Genomic DNA, 16780 nt, shown 5'->3' with positions numbered 1-16780 from the left:
CAGAATTGTAATATCCATTGGTGCTCAAATGAGACCCCAGTTCTGTACACTCAAGCAAGTATTTTATTGTAGTTAGTGGGAAGGGGTGCTGGGAAAGGGGGGGTTGCGTTCTGATCAGGTGCTTCCTGATGTGTACCTGCTGGCATGGCATGGCATGGCATCTCTGTGAAATGATAGCAACATTTGCTATGCTATAGGTGGTAGCAGGAGAAATAGATTTTGCAGGGTAAGATTATGTGATTTTGGTTTTATTTATGAAAATACCAACGTCCTATCAATAATACAAACTACATGTCTGGTTTTCAGACATGGTTGGTGAAGAGATTTGAGAGACAGTCAGCTCAGATGACCTTGGATCTTGTTGTAGCTTACTACATTTTTTCAAACATACTTGATTTCCTTAAAATGAAAATACAAGTAACTTGTTCTCACAAGCTACTTACATTGTCTGTATTTTCGAAAACTTTCCCGTGAGTTTGTCTATGCTACAATAGAACTCTGGTTATAATCAAATAAAATGCTTCTAAAAACAGTACTCAGATGATAATTGCATTGAACAGACTATGACAGTTTTTAGTTACCATGATAATTACTGCAACCTTAATGCCTGTGGGACTTTGACATGATGCTCTTCAATTTTATGCTGCATAGAAGAAAGAGTTACGTGACAGCATACTCTACAATTTCTGGAATCTTGTCTTTGTTTAATTAAACGTCTAATATCTTTTCTTTAGTCCTAATGATTAAGTGTGGATTTTTATGATTATTACTATGACTTCAATTAAAGCATTAAATCTGTTTGCTTTCAAGAAATAAAAGTTGAAAAGAATTTTTTTTAATTATGCCGCACTTATCCTCTGATGTCGACTCTCTGACATGCTATGGCAGTTTATTTGACATGCTTCATGCCTTCACGAGGTGGAATTTAGTTTAGATACTGAAGCAAACTATCCTATAAAATGCTATGTTGTAAATATAAACCTTTATAAACCTCTCAGGAGGGCCTTTCTGAACGAAGAATTAAAATGTTCCATGATTCAGACCTATAAAATGAAAAGTAGCCCCTGCTCTGAGTATTAATTTGCAGTGCAAACCCCTAAATCTTACCTTACATTGACTTGACTCTTTGGAATTCATGCCTAGCATAGCAAAAAATTGTTGGCTTTTTTTATGACGCTTTTACTACCAAAAAAAGCACCTCCAAATAGAGACAAACTAGTCTGTTCGTAACACACTATATTAAATAGAACACGTGTGGAGAGATTATATGATGAATATCTTTAAATCAACACCTATTTTTCATTTTGCTGTGGCTTTGTTTGTTTACTTTTGTTTGCTTTCCCCATTCTAAAGAACCACCATATTTTACGGCTGAACCCGAGAGCGTGATTTTAGCTGAAGTGGAGAAAGACGTGGACATCCTGTGCCAGGCGATGGGTGAGTGTGCAGACATGTTCAAACTTGGATGAATGATTTATGTATATCCAGTACTGAAGAAAGCATCTTACATAAACTTCTAATGTTTTGAGGCCTCTGCATTATTGCTAATTATCACAGATCCCAGGTACAAGGGAGAAGGATGGCCTTTGCCCTTGGAAAACTGGGCAGTACTTATAGTTTAGTTTAGGCATGAGTAATGCCGGCACGTTCTTGTTTGTCTGTTGGGCAGGGCAGCTCCTGCTCCTTTCCCTCTGGCAGCCTGCCTTTGCTTCATAGTTGTCGCTGTATAACAGACATCAGCGTCTTGAGCCAGAAAATTAGCTGAGGTGAAAGTATGGTTATGGAACCCATCACTTGCAATGCAAACAGTCAATATTTTCAACAATTCAAATGTCCTTTTTTCTAAAAGGTATGGAACTTTTATACTGAATAGAAGTGTCAGTAACTCTGACATTTAAGTGTAGTTAAGAATTCTGCAGGAGGACTATTACAGGCAGTTTTTAATTGGCAGGTGTTTTAATAACATAAAAGGCTTCAAATGTCTAGAATTCCACCTAAGCCAAAATGGTTTTTAAGATTTAGTTGCAGAGAAGTAGAAGCACCACCTGTTTTAGCACTCTAGTAAGATAGGAGGCATCGTAGTCTTGTGATTAGAGCAGGTTTGTCTGTGTCACCAACCTGCTACATGACTTTGGCAAGCGACTGAACTTTTTGTTGTCTCACTTTCCCTGACACCGAGTTTAACGAGCAATACACATAAAAATGCCATGAGATCCTTAGGTAAAAAGTACACAACCTTGATTAAAAAAAACCACCCAAACCTAACTAACAGCTTGTTTGGATGGGTTCTTTCTCCAGATCAGAGCCAATAAAGATATTATTTGTTGTGTGATTATATTATTTCCACTATGATTTAAGCTTTTTAAATGCTTGGTGTAGGAAAGAATCAACACTGCTTTTCTAGAAGGAAGCTTTGCAAGTAGTGTGATAAGCAAGCATGTGTGTAAGGGTGCTTCGGTTGATTTGGAATTTCAGAAGCCTTTGATGAGATCTCTTACCAAAAGGCTCTTATAGAAATGAAGCTATCAGGTTATAAGAGACAAGGTCTTGTTGTTAATTAATAGCTTTTTAAAGAAAATACAGCAAGACCTGCTGTCAGTTGAGTTCCTCAGGAATCTCTGCTGGAACCTGTGCTGTTCAACATACTCATAAATGCCCTGGAAAAGAAAGTGAATAGTAAGGTGATAGTATTTGCTGATTATATAAAATTATTCAAGATAGTCAACATCAAAACTGACTGCAAAACAGTTGCAGAAGGTTCTGATGATTTGAACTGACTGGACAATAAACTGGCAGATGAAATTATTGACAGAGACGAAATTTCCTATTACTATGCAGAAGAGGTATGTCTTCTGAAAACGTCAGTTCAGTACCAAGCCGTGGTTCAAAATGTTAGGTACTGGGAAGAAAGGAATAGAGAAAAAAATAGGAGAATGCCGCTGTATGAATCCATGGGGCACCCTCATCTCAAATACATCACACAATTCTAATCACTCTATTGGAGAGAGGGATGTAGAAAAACTGGAAAAGATACACAAAAGTAGGAATGGTGTAATTAGATAGCTACCATGGTTTTTGAATAATGAAAAATTAAATTGACTGGAACACTTTGTGAAAGAGATAACTGAAGGGTGGGTGCCGTATGGGAAGGTGAGTAGGAGAAGATGATTCTGTATTGCTTAGTGCAAGAAGTAGAGGAGGCACCCAACTAAATTTTCGGGTAGATGTACGATAAAGAAAAGATAGTACTTTTCTAGAAAACATAAACTGTGGAGGTCATTGGTCCAGGCAGTAGTTAAGATCAGAAATAAGAATTATTTAGAAAAACAAACAAAATTTATCGAAGAAAAATCTAGTAAGGACTATTAAACACAGCTGTGTGTATGCAGCCTCTGGCTCAGGAAACAGCTAAAGCACAGATTACTGGAGCTGAGAATGTGGAAATAGCATTCTGTCCTTGGGCTGCTCTTGCATTTTGTGCCTGAGCATCTAAGACAAGACAGTTTCAAAGGAAGGAAATGTGACTAGGTAGACATTTATTCTGGCCATGTGGCACCAACTTTATGTTTCAGTATGTGTTATGACAAACATACCGGCATTTTTTTTTTATTGGAGAAGATTTTCAAGTAGCAGAATTAAAACTAAGTGTTGTATCGTTAGAGAAACTGAGGTAAAAAAGCATTTTGAGATTTTTTTTAAAAATGTTTCAATACTACACAACTATTTGATGAATCTGGCCTATCTCACTGTCACTGAAAAAACCTATCAGCTGTCTGAAATGTTTTTCATGTATTACCAAAAAAACCCCAAAACCTGGAGGAATTGGGGAGAGAAGAGGTTGACTTCTAGCTCTTCCTTCTACCCTAACTCTTCCTTTGAGCAGTTTAGCTCCCAAGGGGGTTACTAGGGCACTCGTAACCGTTCTCAGTAGATAAGGTCTTATTGGACATATGGGAACCCTTGCTAGACAAAATTATTTATTTCTGCTGAACTCTTCTAGTGCACATCTGATTTGCTGATGAATGTGGTGCAGGAGCATGGAAACCGGTCTTCACGTGGATTATTTTGCCAAGTATCTATAACACAGATTTACAAGGGCAGGTACTAGTATTAAACATAGAGGAGTTTTGATCCATTATTACACAAACCTGGCAATTGCCAGCATTTCAGAAGAGGGTAAATGAAGGTTGCTGTCTCCCTGCTCTGAGCTAGGAGCTAGAATAAAGCACTAGGGGAACTGCAAAGCTGCCGTGTACCTTTGCTACAAATAGGAAGACAGATTGTATTTCTCCCAGCCCCATCAAGTTCTGTGCACAAAGCCCATTTGCCAAGTCTTGGTGCACTTTGAATGTGTGTGAGACAGATTAATTTCACAGTATAAGCAGAGATTAACTGTAAATAAAATTGCAACTTGCACAGACTAGCTTTATACTTCCCTGTAATGGAGTTTCAGTGTATCAGACTGCACAGTAACCGTGCTCTGCTGTATATCTTTCAGCAGCCGCTGATGCTGCCTGCATTTTCAGTGGGTTTCCTTTAAATGCTTTTTCTTATTTGCTTATAGAAAGTTTAGAGTTGCAGGCAGCAGTGGTGGTGTCTAGGGAGTGGAGTTAATTGGACTTTAGTTCTACCTGTTTAGACAAGTAGATGGAAAGATGCTTTTGGGATTCCCCAGTAGCCCACTGGGATCTAGAGAAGGCTATAAAAAATAAATAACAAAAATGACACAGTGAATATTTCAAGTCTTTTATCCAGGTTCTTAAGTTAAATTTGGCAAAGAGTCAGGCATCTGTTTCACAGATGGGGAAACTGAGCCTCAGATTGCATAAATTATTTGCCCAAGGTTACAGAGAAAGTGGCAGAGCCAGAACCAGAGTCTCAGTTTCCTGCCTTCCTTTCTCCTCCATAACACTAGATTAATTTGTCTGTGAAAAATGGATAGTGCTGCATGCATGCCGAGAAATAAGCTTATTTATTGTTACTGGTCTTTTAGGCCACTCTGTAATCTCTCAAACAGTAAGGTAGGACTGATACTGCTTGGAAACGTATGGTCCAAAAGGTCTTTAAAGTGTTTTCTTCTGTTCACAATTTTTTCACCAGAAGTGTTTAGAGAGGAAAAGCAGCAAAATTCCTTTGGGGATGTGGGGAGAGGAAAGGCTGTGGGGTAGGAGAGGGGGAGAAGAAAGGAAGCTGGTTTTAACCATTTTTATAGCCAAAGAGGTAGCAAAATGATAAAAGAAGATGTGTACAACTTGGAAGACAAATCTCTCTGGGAAGATCACTAAAGCCCAAATGAATGCTGCTGACAGGCATCAGAGTGCTTAGATAAGATCCTATTATTCAGTCTCATAACTTTGAGTAGAGGAAGATATCCGTAACCGAAATGTAGAAAAATAGAGATGGTAATATTCAGTTTGTCAGCTGAGTTGGTGATAGGAAGGTGTATCTCACAGTGATTATAGGATTAGAAGGTTTGCTAATACTGTTAGTAGAATGGGATTTATGGAATGACACCAATGTTAAAGGTTTGAGTGTACCAAATGCAGGATTTCATTATTTCCTAGGTGCCTATCGAGTCTAATGTGTGGGAAAATTGAGTTGCTATTATTTAAACTTGAAATCATTTCCAGGCTTCTCAGCATCAGGAGAACTATTCCATTTTGCATCATCTGTTTCTTCATTACTCAGTGATAATTTGTATTTGCCCAGGAGGATTTTCAAAAGATGAATAACACTCTCACCAAGAATTCTGAACATTGAAATTTACACTAATTCTGTATATGGGCTGTTGTATGAAATTTAAATTATGCCTATTGCAAGCTACTACACTACGTCTATTCTCTATCAGACAATGCACTCTACATAGTGGATTTCTTCCTGAGATGATTACCTTCTAGATTATGAGTACATTTTATTTTATCAGCAGAACAAAAGCATCAGAGATGATTGTAATAAATGCTACATGTTTATAAAAGTAACAGCAGCAATTGAATATTGTTTTTCAATTGTTCCATACATTGTTTGTACATTCTTTCCAGGAGTTAATATAGCTTTTGTCTGTGTAAAGAGAATAAGTACACTGAGAGAAGATATGAATGGAAGTATAATATAATTGTATTTAACTTTGGAATTTTTAAAATGGTAATGATGATAATATAGATCTTCCCGTAGCGCTTTTGCTCTGAGAACCTTCAGTCATTGCCAGCATTGCAGTGAAATTCATTGTCTGCAGATGCTCAATTCATCAGTGACATCCCATCCTTAATGCTTCTGTGATACCCTGCTTTTCTCTCTTTGGGCAAATTAAGTCCATAGTTCCTTACCTTATTACAAAGGAATGTGAAGCTCTGGGGTTTTAAGTGATATGTGTTCAAAAATAGCTACCGATTGTGAAAATGCCATATTTGGGGCTGAGATAACTTAAATCAGCTTGATACCCTTGTGGTCCTGTGAATTCCGTAATAAATTGTCTGCTTCACTTCAGATCCCTGCATAGGGCCCTCAGCATTTGATCACAGTTAGGCATTTCTGGGATGTAAAGATAAAACATTGTCTGATATGAGGAGTGGGACGGGAACATCTGTGTATGACAGTTCTAGGCCCCTGACATCTCTCGAAGAAAAGAGAAACCTACGCTATTTGTATATACTAAATTTGCAGCCACTTCATCCCAGACTGGGATATGACTGCAGCAAAAATATGCGTGAAATAACTGTGTCAGGGTTTGTAGAACATGCACATGAAAGAAAACAGGAATAAACAGGACTGTAAGTTATACCTAGGGTAGGATTTTTGTTTCTTCTAACATCTGCATTTTTCAAATAACAGGTGAAGCTTGAGAATGAACAAAAATAATAATAATTTAAAGCTATCCCATTGTTGGCAACATGTTGTTTGTAGATCAGCTCAAACTAAGTTGCCAAATTAGGACTCGAATACAGCCATGTGAGCACTTCATTTTTTATGTGTAATTTGCCATTTCCTTTTTATTTTGACATCTTAGCTACAGTAGCACAGAGGAATCTTATGTGGGATGGAACAGTCTTACAGACTTGCTGCATTGCCACACTGCTGCTGTTTAAGTGGCATGATTCTGGCTTTCAACATGAAATTACTGTAAATCTTATTTTGTAGTAGCATGAAATATGATTGGGTGAAGAAAGTAATTTGATAACATGTTTTCTCAACATTGCCCCTTTCACTGTTTGCTGGTTTTATTCCCACATGTTCTGCAGTGTATTATCACCATTGATAATGTAAGATGCAGCCTCCATTTATCAAAAGCAGCTTGTAAAAATATAAATAATTGATGTAGAAGGATGGGAAACCAGGGATATGACCATAACAGCGCTGGGTATTCTGACTACCTAAAACATGTTTTGCAAAGACTAATAGTGAAATTATTCTTTTTTTTATAGGTGTTCCCATTCCCACCCTGGTCTGGTATAAGGACTCTGTTCCTCTCAGCAAGCTGGAAAACCCCCGCTACAAAGTACTGCTGAGTGGTGGGCTGCGGATCCACGCACTGCGTCCTCAGGATGCTGGAATCTTCCAGTGTTTTGCTAGTAATAAAGCTGGGGAGATACAGACGTACACCTACCTGGATGTGACTAGTGAGTAAGGAGCTGTGATATGAGATCGATGAGTTGTCTTGTCATTTCTGTGGGTGACCCTACATCCATCCGATTTCTCCACCGCTCTGTGCTTGTTTAGTTCGACTCACAGAACCTTGATTTTCGTCAGCTGTAGCTGCCCTAGCTGTAAGGTTACCCCAAAATGCACTCTGTGGCCTGAACACAGTCTGCTGAAGCCTGTAGAAAAACTTTCCGTGACATTTAGGGGCTTGAGGTGAACTCTCCTATTTCACGCTACAAAAGGAGAACTTAGTGAAAAGAAAAAAAAAGAAAAATTAATTGTGAAATACTTTTCTCTTTCCTTTATACTTAAATAATTTAGTTCTACTCTAATGTAATTCTGTTCTGAATTTGAGATACTGCTTCATGATTGTGCATAATATCATTTTGTCTGCCTTTTGTCTACAACTACATTTAGTAGGGGAAAGAAAGTAAGTTCAAGATAAATGTCTTTTTTTGGCCAAAAAGTCTGATTAAATGGTTTTGTTAATGAAGTAAACTCTTCTCCATGGAAGAATTACAAATCCTAGTAGTCTCTTTTAAAAGCGATTATTAACAGGCATTTGTGTAATCCTATAACTCCTCTTCAGGAAGCTGATTTTTAGCCCAAGAGCAGTTTACACGTATTGACCAGAATTCCTACTGGCCTCAGAAAATACATCAGCCCCAGTTCAATATATATCTAGGAAACTACAGCAAAAAAATGTAATAAAATGCAACTGGGGGAAAATAAGAGAGAAAGAAACTTGGAAAATGTCTTGGATAAGACTCAGGTTCTAAATTCTTTTGGCTGACATTTAAGTTTCAAAGTTAATGCCTTTCTCAAGTTGCTTTTCTTCTTAAAGAACTCTGTTATGAAGATGAAAGAAAATAGTTTTGTTTATCTAGATTTCTCAACTTCCCCCCAAACACTCATTTGAGCTTTATCTTCCTTTTTCAGTAAGCCGTCTTGTACATGTACAAGCACTGATAGATTTTTATTTTCCATGTAGGTAATAAACTGAATTAGACAATTCCTAGGAGATGAATAATGAAAGGTTACAGTCACTGCTGAAAGGTTTTCATGTATTATTGTCATGTCCTTCTCCATGATCAGCTCTATAAAAGTGGATGTATCGTAGTCCATGATAATAGGTAAAGGATCTTCTGATAGCTGATGCATTGAGTTTTTTAAATTTTTGATTCTAGACATTAAACCAGCATTTATACAGCCTCCAGAGGATACCACTGTTACAGAGGGGATGACCGCAGTGCTAACCTGTGAAGTTTCAGGGGCTCCAAAACCTGCAATCTCATGGAAGAAAGGTAGCCAGTTATTAAGTTGTTGTGGAAAAGCTGTAATCCACATTTTCTTGTCCATTCCTATTATTGAGATTCTGTAGATCCATTTAGTGCATGTTTCTTCATTTCTTTGGTTCTGCGAGCAGAGGGTTTGTTGTGGGGCTGTTGTGAGCCAGTGGCCTGGATAGGCTGTCATAGGCTTTTGGAAGAACCAAAATTGCAGTGCTTAATCTGTGCAGTCTACGTGACGCTAATCATGCTGGTTTTCCCTTCTGTGTTTCAGGAAACCAGATCTTAGCCAGTGGCTCAGTTCAGATTCCTCGGTTCATTCTTCTTGAATCTGGAGGGCTCCAGATAACACCGGTTTTCCTTCAGGATGCTGGCAATTACACTTGCTGTGCCGTCAACTCTGAAGGAACTCTGAATGCTTTTGTGACACTGACAGTGTGGAGTAAGGATAATGCTTTGTTTAAAGTCTAACTTTAATCAAGTATTAATCAGTTTTTGTTGTATGCTCAGGAAGTTTTCATAAGTAATTATGCCTTTCTAGTTAATAGAGATACTTGTATGATTTAATAGGAATAATGTATCTATTTTAGGAAACCTATCACAAATACCCTTTCTGTTTGTAAAATTATGCATATGAACTTTTATATTTTGTGAAAGGAAGTGTATTTAAATAGAGCTTCAATCACAATTACAATTTTACTCAGGTTTTGCCTTGGCGAATCTCGCATTGCAAATCAGACCTTTTAACTTGTAGATTTGGCTGTTTGCAGTTGGTTTCTGCCTCCAGGAGTCTGCAGGCAGTATAGACCAGTCCATGCTGTTACTAAGGCTGTGGCCACAGTTACAATGGATATGATTTTCCTCCCACCTTTATTTCTTTGTGGCCCTGGGCACTGTTGGCAGCCAAACCAAAGTACAATAGACTTCAGCTAGTCTCTCATGCTACAGATTGGCACAGCACAGGGCAACCCATGAAATTATTTTGTCCTTCACCATTTGCCCTTGATTTCTAATTTTTTATTTCTTCTGTTGAGGAAGAAAGTCTGATCCAACAGATTCACCTATGTTACTCCTAAGTGAGTTAAATTTAAGCGTAACGTGTTTTTTGCTACTAAAGGTAGGAAATAATGATCCCTGAGCTGGGACTAAAAATAATTAAAAACAATGAGAATGATGATGATAAATACAGAAGTGTTGTGGCCCTCTCTCCTTTCCTGTAGTTCAAGTACTGATTATGCTGCTGATGTGGTGCATATTTGACATTTGTTAATCCCAAAACTGTGCAAGTTAAATCAGCAACGTTTTTCCTTTTGAACTTGGGAATACCTGAAAACAATACTGGCAGTAAATGTAATGTGCTTGTGTCATATGGCCATCATATTTATATCTTGTTGACAATATAGAGTTGGTATACATATCAGGATGTTGTAAACTGAATGATATCCAGGTGTATGGATCAAGTAAAGGAGATCCTATTAATTCTCAAAGGCATGGTTCTTATACGTATTAAAGATAGTTCCTGTGCGTTGTACTGCTTTGGAGGGGGAAAAGAAAAGTGAATATAACCTGATATTTGTGCAGCAACAGCACCATTATAAAGCTAGACGGTATACATAGGTACGTCAGGAATAATGCTGAAAATTCTGTGCTATTAGAGCTAGCTTTTGATTTTGCTGATGATTCCTTCTTGTGTATGGATGAGATATCTCAGTAGATGCTGATCATCTCTGTAGGGATTTGGGACTGATTAACATTATCCACATATCTTCTGTACTCATCCTAGTTGTCTACCTGCTTCAGCTGATGCTATCTGCTGCTGCTACTGTGTGTTAAGCATAATACAGATCTTTCACACCAGATCTGGTTGCTGTAGTTACAGCAGTTATTGTGTTCTGGGTCTCCAGGAGGTGCCTGAATAAAGATGTTTTGAAACATTTGAGTAAACAGCATATCTTTCTTATATGGAAAATTCAGACTGCCAGAAGCTCCTCCTCCTCTAACCTCTTTCCTGGATTTGATGAGATTGTAGGGTGCCATTTTTGTAGGGTGCCAAGTTTTCCTCTTTCTGGATATTTTTCTAGTGTATTCTTTGCACAGATTTTCTTTGTTTTTGTTTTCCCTGCTCCAAACAGTGTGACTTGTTTCCTGACTCAATGTATGTTTGGATTCATTCATAACGCATTACAAACATACTTGCTGCCTTATGACTTTAGGGAGTTGCCATAGATGCTTACCACAAGACAAGTGAGAGTTAGTACAGCTTTAGCACTCTTCCTACTCAGATCACTGCTGACTCGGTCTCATGCGCTCTGCTGCTTTTGCTTCTCTGCACCCCACAGCGTACCACCTCTTCTTGACAAGATGACGTTAGAGGGAGAGGAGCCTTCACAGCAGACTTGAAGAGGAACGTCCTGATTGCTTTGAATGACAAATGTTCAGTTGCCTGCTCTCTGCGTGAATACCCAAGTCAAAGTGCTGTAATTTCACCTGAACTATGGCTTGTGTTCCTTTCAGATCGCACTTTCATTGTTCACCCTCCTGAGGATAGCACTGTGATCAAAGGAACCACAGCCACTCTGCGATGTGAAGCGACTCATGATCCTAGAATTTCAATCAGGTCGGTGGTGTCAGTTCTTGTTTGTGTGGTTTATCCGAGCTTAATTTTATAAGCTATATGAATAGCATTAGATGAAAAGTTTCAGGACCCCAGATTTTAACACCAGACCCCTGATTACTGCATTATAAGGTTGTACACTGTATCATTAATCATATAAATCCCATCTTCCATTTCAGCCTTATGTATTATTTACAATGAGCTATGTTCCACTTCATGACTTCAATATAGCCTTCCATGATTTTACTGTCAAGGTTAATACACTATCAATAAAACCAACTTGTCAGAAGCTGATACTTAATGAGAGTAAAAGCCAAAGAGAAGGAATAGGATTTCAGAAGTGTTTACATTGTGGTGCAGGAAAGCCACACAAGAGATGCCCATGTTCTTGGAAACAACTCAATAACTAGGGGCTATATTCTGCTTTAACTGTGTAAAGGAAAACACAATTTGTATAAACTATTAAAATTTGCACTAGAGCATTTAGAGGAAGCTCATCATTTTAAAATAAATTTTCCATGAAAATTCATGTAGTCTGAAAGCAACACAAACGAAAGAAAATGCAAAGAACAGCTTGGAGGGTACTAGAAGGGTGAACTGCAGAAAGAACTTCAGAAAGAGAAATACAGGTGTAAAAATGTCATGTAGAGATACATAATTGTAAGACTATGGGCTATACACATCTCTGTGACATGTTGGTATGTGTATGTTTTGATGGATGAGCTCTAGTAAACCTTGCCACAGCAGTTTCAAGATGTTACCGATTATGGCAGTCGAATGTTATTACAGCCAATACCTCAGCTGTTAATTGCAGAGTGTGACGTTCTAGTTTAAAATGCTGATGAAGGTGGACTTAAGAACTTGGACATTTATGAGTACTTCACCTTTTCCATGTAAAACATATAGTATTGTTTATAAAATATATAGTATCTTGGATGCAATTACATTTCTTATTCTGGTCACTGATCTAAAACTTAAATTTGTAAGAGGCACTGCTCCTCAAAGTTACTGTAGGGGCCTGTCATTTTTAACGTGTGATTACAGAAGCTGATACCTCACAGCACAGTTCAAATAAATCTATTTTGATGTTCTTATGAGTAATTAATTAACTGAAACATTGTAATACTCAGGTATCTTTGGAAGAAGGACAGTGTTGTAATAAATCCATCCAGCAGTTCCAGGATCACAGTAGAGAAAGATGGAACCCTCCTCATCAGCCAGACATGGTCAGGTGACATTGGAGACTATACCTGTGAGGTCATTTCTTTTGGAGGAAACGACTCCAGAATGGCTCGACTAGAAGTGATGTGAGTGTTCCATCTTAAATGTACACTATGCTTGGTTTCAGATACCCTTGGGCATTTTTCTAGCATTTCATTCTAGGTGATCTGGCAGTCTGTAAGCTTGATTTTTGGTGTGGGGTTTTTTAGGGGAAATTAAGCCTGGTTCATTCCTAATTAAATTGCCTTGAAATGTCCTCCCTTTTGCATGCTGCCGTGCTGCATGGGCTTCCAAGTAACTGCATCTCTCTGAATCACTACATGTACATATCCATCTGGTTGGGTGATTGAGCCCAGGGGATAACGATTAAGAAGTGGTAGTCCACTTGAAGCCAGTAACAAGTGGACTGCCACAGGGGACTGTAATGGGCCATGCCCTGTTCAGCATCTTTATCAGTGATCTGGAGGAGGTGTTGGAGTGCATGCTCATCAGGTTTGTAGGTGGCACAAAAAGGATGGGGGACAGTTGATACACGCAAGGGCAGGGCCACTATTCAGAGGGACTTAGGCTGAGAAATGGGCCAACAGGAACCTGATGAAATTTAACATGGACAAATGCAATGTCTGCATCTGGGGAGGAATAACCTGCAGTAATACCATCTGGGCACTGACTGGCTGGTAGCAGTTCTGCTGGAAAGAACCTGGGGATCTTGGTAGACAGCAGCTGAACATGAGCCAGCTGTGTGCCCTGGCAACAAAAAGGGTTAACAGCATCCTGGGCTGTGTTAACACGAGCATAGTAGATTGATGGACACGATTACCCCCTTTTATTTGACACTTGTTAGTCTACATCTGGAATACTGTCTCCAGTTTTGAAGACCGGACTGAATAAACTGGTCTGATCTCATGGCTGACCCTGCTTTGAGCAGGAGGTTGGACCAGAGACCTCCTGAGATCCCTTCCAACCTGAATCCTTCTGTCATCCCATGCTGTAGGGCTTTCCCATAAAGCCCAGGTGCTGCGCTGTGATGCCAAGGTTATGAGAAAATGTTTTTCTCCTTTTAGTATTTTTTCTCTGTTAAACATATATCAGAATAGCAGGTCCCTGGACAGGCATTGCTTACTCTTGCATTCTCTTTATACATAGTTTTTCAGGGGAAAAATATTTTTATGTATGCCTTTCTTTATTCCTAAGGATCTTTAAAAATAAAAACAAGAAAATGTTTAAAGTGCAGTTCAATTCTGAAAAAGGATTATAAAAATATCATTATGGGGTTCCATATTTTCTATTTCTGTCATTCCACTGGGGTGAAGTGCACATCCATTTTATTTTTATTACTAAAAGCAACAACTGTGGTTTTGGTACATGTGTGGAGCAGATCAAATGAATAAGAAGGTAATGTTTTATGTAGACTTTTTTTTTTTAATGTATTTGAGTAGTGCCGCATGCTTTAATTTAACTAAAATTGCATCTGTTTCTGCTGGTCATGCCTGATCTCTCTGAGAAGATGGCAACTTCTGCAGTTGGCAGTGTAATGAGTTCACCTCTGAGATTTGCTGTGCAGAGGGCTGTTTGATACAGCATTATTCTGACAGTGCCAAGGCTAGATCAGATGCCCATTTTCAGAGAGCGGTCATACATTCTTTCTCTAATTAAGCACTCCTCAGCTCTCCTCCCGGAGCGCATTTTACTTCTGGTTTGAATCCAAGAGCAGAAGACAATTCAAAATATATTGCTACTATATAACCATACTTGCTTTTCTCTGAGGCAGTTTTTGAATGGAGGGCAGAAAATTATGGAGTAAAGACTGAAAAGAATGTTAAAACCTGGACTTGGAAGCAAAGCTATAAATATGTACTAAAACACTTTAGCAGTCTGGCCATTTCTTAATCCTAAATAGCAAAAGATGCCCTATGCAACCCAGTACAGCTCAGCAGATGTCTTTACTTGCAGTTCCCCATTGACTGGTGAGGAACAGTTTTGTACTCCATAAAATTTGGGCTAGAAGTTAGCTGGGAGAGGCACATCTTGTACATTGCTGAGGCTGCCTTTCTTGCACCCCAGCTTGTTCCAGTTGCGTTGGCTGGCTCTCCATGCACTGAGACTGGCTCTTAATCCTGAATCTCTGCTTCCTCCGATGTTCTGTTCCTGATCACCTATCACCTGTTTTTCCTGGAGGAATTAAATAAATATATCACACCCACTCTTTTAGAGGACTTCAGTAACTCATAAGTCACTCAATCATACCTTGAATTGTGACATTTTATTTCAAAGTAGTGCTGCAGGTAGTGCAATAATGCCAAAAAACATTGCATTCCTTTGCAGCTTTCATCATTATCGTTTGGCTCAGCAGCACAAATCTGTGAGAAATAGAGATACATGATACAACAGAAGTGAAATGAAGAAGAAAATATATGGAAAGGAAATGTCTGAAGTAAAGCTTAAATTAAATTCTAGCTCGTGTACAAATGACAGATCTATAACATTCCCCGTTCTCCCAGATAATTCTCTTGCGCAGAACATTAACAAACAGGGCATGTACATTCCCATCGATGAGCACTTACACTTCAGTGCCTTGAGTAGCACTAATGTCAGACAAATGTTCAAAGGAGGCCTCTCAACCAATTACAGACTGGAGCAGTCTACCAACGGATAATATCGTAGCCTACCTAGCTTTATCTGACAACTCTAATTGTCTCACCACCTTTTTTCCCCCAGGAACCAGCATGTCCCTCCTCTACCTCTAGGCATGTCAAGAGAAATTTCCAAAGGCACAAATAAGTTTGTTACTGATTTCTATTCAAACTGATTCAATTCAAAACCATTGACCTTCAGGGTGACCTTCACTTATTTAATCTCTGAGTGGTCTGGTTTTCTAATCTGTGAAAAGAAGGAAAGAAAACTTTTTCTTCCTTTGTCTTCCCTTGTTGGAAGACAGGCTTGGGGAAAAAGGTACTGTTTCTTGCTAGAAGAACATACGCTGATAGCACCGCATGGTATACATTGGTGGTGCAAGCAGGATGGATCATTTTTCTCAGCATTGTCTATGAAGAAATAAAATATTTGAAAAGGAAAGCCAGAAAACTAATGAAGAACTTGCTAAAGTGCAGCCAAAGGTTACCTTGCTCATCAATTTTGTACTGATGGTACTTGGGCACAGAAACTAATTGCTAGTCAAGATACTCTATTCATTCATTTGTCTTTCCTCTAAATGTGTTTATTCTTCATATACATCACTTGATTTGATTTGCACGAGGTAAAACATTTGCGAGTGATGTTTCTCTTCTACAAGAGATAGATTTTAATTTTTTACTTACTTTTTTTTTTCTCCTAGCAGAGCTTCTTGACTGCAAATACAGAACATTTGCAGGTCTTTTGATGATAAGCTTGTGCTTCTCGTGCATTCCTCCAAGTCATAGGATTTGATCCTGAAAATAATTGCATGTTATGAAACATCCCAGCTTCATTTAGCTTACTTTTATAGTCCTGTAAATACCATACTGAAATACATATAGAGGAAAAAATGCTTGCTCCTAAAGCTGCATAAGCTGAGTTATCACAATGTATCACTCACCTGACGGGAAACTGTGCTGATTCCAGCTCAAAGTATCCTGAGGGTTCTCAGTATATATAAAATATGCAGAATTACCACTATCTATGCCTGACGATACCTGCTGCTCAATATCAGCCTGTCTGCAGTCCATACTAAAGAATCTCTTTGTTGTACGAATGTGACTGAAAAGTATGGTAATGCTGCATTGTTGGAAAATCAAAGCCCCGCACAAGCCTCTGTTATGTCACAACATCTAGTAAAATCTTTTAGGCTCTTTCTCTATGCAAAAATATGGGGAGGACAATGTAATACAAAAATAGACAATTTATTCCTGGCAGCAAGTTCGTCTTCTTTCAGTTCTGTTTCACCAGAGAAAGAACTATTATTGTTCTGTATTCTTCAAAAGCAGGAGAGGGGAGCTAACCACTTATAATAAAACCCAGTGGGTTGCCAAGAATGCACAGTATT

The 16780-nt window shown here is 38.6% G+C and overlaps 1 protein-coding gene across 2 annotated transcripts in view; it reads left to right on the top strand.

The window, feature by feature from the left end:
* Positions 1-16780, top strand: part of SDK1 (sidekick cell adhesion molecule 1) — a 413144-nt gene that overhangs the window by 265682 nt on the left and 130682 nt on the right. For both annotated transcript variants that reach the window (XM_050905714.1, XM_050905715.1), the window contains 6 exons: positions 1354-1437; positions 7419-7613; positions 8823-8939; positions 9199-9366; positions 11439-11541; positions 12669-12845. In XM_050905714.1, coding sequence (XP_050761671.1) covers positions 1354-1437; positions 7419-7613; positions 8823-8939; positions 9199-9366; positions 11439-11541; positions 12669-12845 — 844 coding nt within the window. The remainder of the gene's footprint in view (positions 1-1353; positions 1438-7418; positions 7614-8822; positions 8940-9198; positions 9367-11438; positions 11542-12668; positions 12846-16780) is intronic.

The sequence above is a fragment of the Gymnogyps californianus genome, chromosome 15, assembly GCF_018139145.2.
Source record: "Gymnogyps californianus isolate 813 chromosome 15, ASM1813914v2, whole genome shotgun sequence".
In the NCBI taxonomy this organism is placed as follows: domain Eukaryota; kingdom Metazoa; phylum Chordata; class Aves; order Accipitriformes; family Cathartidae; genus Gymnogyps; species Gymnogyps californianus.
The sequence above is the reverse complement of the archived record's forward strand: the minus strand, read 5'-3'. Positions and strand labels throughout refer to the sequence as shown.